The 4,098-nt window shown below is 41.5% G+C and overlaps 1 protein-coding gene across 1 annotated transcript; it reads left to right on the top strand.

The window, feature by feature from the left end:
* Window positions 1-1,598: 1,598 nt before the first annotated feature.
* Window positions 1,599-2,756, top strand: LOC124595149 (U3 small nucleolar ribonucleoprotein protein IMP4). The gene has a single exon (XM_047133753.1). It carries the CDS (start codon window positions 1,728-1,730, stop codon window positions 2,667-2,669), a length of 942 nt encoding a protein of 313 aa, XP_046989709.1. The 5' UTR covers window positions 1,599-1,727; the 3' UTR covers window positions 2,670-2,756.
* Window positions 2,757-4,098: the final 1,342 nt, after the last annotated feature.

Here is a 4,098-nt window from a genome sequence, read left to right on the forward strand (position 1 = left end):
AAATACCACATTAATGCAATAAATGCTCAAAATGATGTTCATCAACTTCAATACATTTGATAATATGTGTAACAACATTCCTCTCAACAGCGAGTAGTTCGCCTTCCGTAATGTTCGCACATGCGTTGACAATGCACTGACGCATGTTGTCAGGCGTTGTCGGTGGATCACGATAGCAAATATCCTCCAACTTCCCCACAGAAAGAAATCCAGGGACGTCAGATCAGGTGAACGTATGGGCCATGGTATGGTGCTTTGACGACCAATCCACCTGTCATGAAATACGCTATTCAATACCGCTTCAACCGCACGCGAGCTATGTGCCGGACATCCATCATGTTGGAAGTACATCGCCATCCTGTCATGCAGTGAATCATCTTGTAGTAACATCGGTAGAACATTACGTAGGAAATCAGCATACATTGCACCATTTAGATTGTCATCGATAAAATGGAGGCCAATTATCCTTCCTCCCATAGTGACGCACCATACATTAACCCGCCAAGGTCGCTGATGTTCCACTTGTCGCACCCATCGTGGATGTTCCGTTGCCCAATAGTGCATATTATGCCGGTTTACGTTACCGCTGTTGGTGAATGTCGCTTCGTCGCTAAATAGAACGCGTGCAAAAAAATTGTCATCGTCCCTTTATTTCTCTTGTGCCCAGTGGCAGAACTGTACACGACGTTCAAAGTCGTCGCTATGCAATTCCTGGTGCATAGAAATATGGTACGGGTGCAATCGATGTTGATGTAGCATTCTCAACACCGACGTTTTTGAGATTCCCGATTCTCGCACAATTTGTCCGCTACTGATGTACGGATTAGCCGCGACAGCAGCTAAAACACCTACTTGGGCATCATCATTTGTTGCAGGTCGTGGTTGGCGTTTCACATGTGGCTGAACACTTCCTGTTTCCTTAAATAACGTAACTATCCGGTGAACGGTCCGGACACTTGGATGATGTCGACCAGGATACCGAGCAGCATACATAGCACACGCCCGTTGGGCATTTTGATCACAATAGCCATACATTAACACGGTATCGGCCTTTTCCGCAATTGGTAAACGGTCCATTTTAACACGGCTAATGTATCACGAAGCAAATACCGTTCGCACTGGCGGAATGTTACGTGATACCACGTACCTACTCGTTTGTGACTATTACAGCGCCATCTATCACAAAGCGAAAAATGTGGTCCAACTAAAACATGCACATTTCTTTACGTACTACTCGAATATGTAATAAAAATGCGGGTTCCTGTTTTTTAAAAAATGCAGTTAATATCCGTTTGACCTATGGCAGCGCCATCTAGCCGGCCAACCATAGCGCCATTTGGTTTACCCCTTCTAGCTAGACGGGTTTCATTCTTTGTAGTTTTTTCGTTTGATGCTTATGTCGTGAGATATTTGGCCCGGTCACTATCAATGGACCACCCTGTATAGGCACGATTACATTTATGCTACAAGCTTTGCAAGTTGTACTTAATTTGAAACTATATTTAAAACAGCTAAATTGGCGCGTGTGTATTTGGCGCCAGTATATGTGTAGCTCAGCTCCTTTTCATTGTGAGGTAAAGTCTTTGGTAATAGAGGGTATGGGTAATGTTTGATGGAACGCTTCAGAACACTAACACCGTTGTTCAGTTGTGTACAGCAAGTGGATGTTGTTTGTAACTGCTAGTGCGTGCAGTATGTGTTGTGTTTAGTGGAAATAGTGTCCGAACATGTTACGTAGGCAAGCACGGTTGAGGAGGGAGTACCTCTACAGAAAGTCGAAGGAGAATATGGTACGAGCTATTCAAGAGAAGAAAGAAAGACTGAGTCGGTGCCTGGATGAAAATTTACCGATTCACACAGATCTTAGGAAGAACGCAATAGACCTGCAGAAGAAGTTGGAATGGGAAGACAAAGGACCGGAAGTAGCCGTTGCAATTGGGACTGAAAGTGGTGGTGGTGGAATTTCACATGAAGATGACGAATACCGTTGGGCTGGTGTCGAAGACCCGAAGATCATGATAACGACGTCGCGTGATCCATCTTCGAGATTAAAAATGTTCGCCAAGGAGCTAAGATTAATATTCCCCAATTCCCAGCGTATGAACCGTGGTAATTACGAAATGAAACAGTTAATTAATGCATGTCGTGCAAATGATGTTACAGATTTCGTAGTCGTACACGAGCACAGGGGTGTACCTGACAGTTTAGTGATTTGTCATTTACCCTATGGACCGACTGCGTATTTTACAATGTCCGATGTTGTTATGCGGCACGACATACCAGACATTGGAACAATGTCCGAACAATATCCTCATTTAATTTTTCACAATTTTAAAACTCAGCTGGGAAATCGAGTCATGAATATTTTGAAATACTTGTTCCCTGTTCCAAAAGAAGACAGCCATAGAGTTATAACATTTGCAAATCATGATGACTATATATTATTTCAGCACCACACATTTAAGAAAGTAAATGGAAAAGACATTGAACTGACGGAAGTGGGCCCACGATTTCAACTGAAACTGTATGAAATTAAACTTGGGACGTTGGAGCACGCTGATGCAGCAGACACAGAATGGGCATTGCGGCCTTACATGAACACATCGGCGAAAAGGAGATTTCTTTCTCCGGATGATGGCTGGGACCAGGATGACGATGTTGAAATATAACATTTTCAGCAAAAACATTTGTTTCAATATAAGCCATATTCATGATGTTTTGTACCGTAAACAGATAATTAAAATGTTTAACACAAATTCTCTCCTAGTTATGGACTAACTGCAGCCTTTTAATACCGCTTCGCCTTCTCATAAGCAATCTTCGGCATATGAGTTTTATTTTCCCGACGAACAGAATATCGGAAGAACTTTCGGGTTTGCTTTCGGTCGTCGTTATCTGCAATCCAAGTTATTTCGACTGGCAGATGCCCAGTTGCAATGTCGCGGATTGTAAACGACGACCGGTGGTATGCTTAAAGCTTCTTTGAATAAACTATCACCATTCAACCTAACCTAGACTCTACTTATACACTGTGGATCAGTTTGTCACCATAATCTACTTTCCTAAAACTAATGTAGTGTGTGTTCTTTTCCTTTCATGTTTGCACTCACACTAAATGACAGTATCATGGGATGCAGCTGACGTCAGATATCAGTAGGTTCAGTTGTCCATTGTTTTTCGGTGTAGCTACAAAAGTGGACACGTCAGACACGAAGAGATGTGTCTACGAATGTATCAGTCTGGTAGGGCCTAACTATTGAAACCATAGTGTCTTTGTAACGTGCATACATGTCTTCGCTCGGTATATAACTACAGGTTATTACACAGTGAGGGGAGAACAAAAGTATACTCAGCATCTTCCACTGTTGTTACAAATTTTAAAGTATTAGGTGGGTGCTTCAGACAGAATTTTGATGGCATCTTCTGAACAGTTAACAGAAATGGTAGCTTTCTGTAAGGTAATAATATTATTGATGCGTGATTGAGCCCTGTCGTTAAAGTACCATGAATGGTGAGTATTTTTTTATGTATCGCAACCCTTTGACTGTGAAAGTTGTTAAAGCATGGTGACCGCAGCAGTTGAACGCTGATACGAGGTGATATGTTTGTCCACCGCAAACTTGTTGAGAAATTAACTTCTGTAGCACATACTTGTGGTTTAATAAGAAATACATTGTGTTGTTGTACTACTGGTTAACTGTGAACACACTTTATTGCTTGCACTAAAATCAGTTGATGGTATTTCAATCAATACTGCATGACTGTGTAATCAGTTAACGTTAGTAGTTTCAGCAGACTTACATCATACTCTGTAATTTGCTGTGAATGCAGCACACGGTGTTTTGAGGTCTTGTCAATTTGATGTAAGCACTTTTGGTTAAATTTCACTCTACTATCTAATTTGTTGTAAAACCAGTTTCAGCGAACAGCCCATGATTTCTGTCAATTCTACATCTTGATTCATTGCTTTGGGACTGTATTGTCGTAGTAAAATGCAGTTAATATTTTAAATAACTATTCCTACCTATACCAGTAGTAGTTCAAAGCCTGGAAGAGTAAAAAGTAAAAAGCTGAGAACTGACAAGCATGTCTTCAGTG

This window comes from Schistocerca americana, chromosome 2, assembly GCF_021461395.2.
Source record: "Schistocerca americana isolate TAMUIC-IGC-003095 chromosome 2, iqSchAmer2.1, whole genome shotgun sequence".
NCBI classification, from domain to species: Eukaryota; Metazoa; Arthropoda; class Insecta; order Orthoptera; family Acrididae; genus Schistocerca; species Schistocerca americana.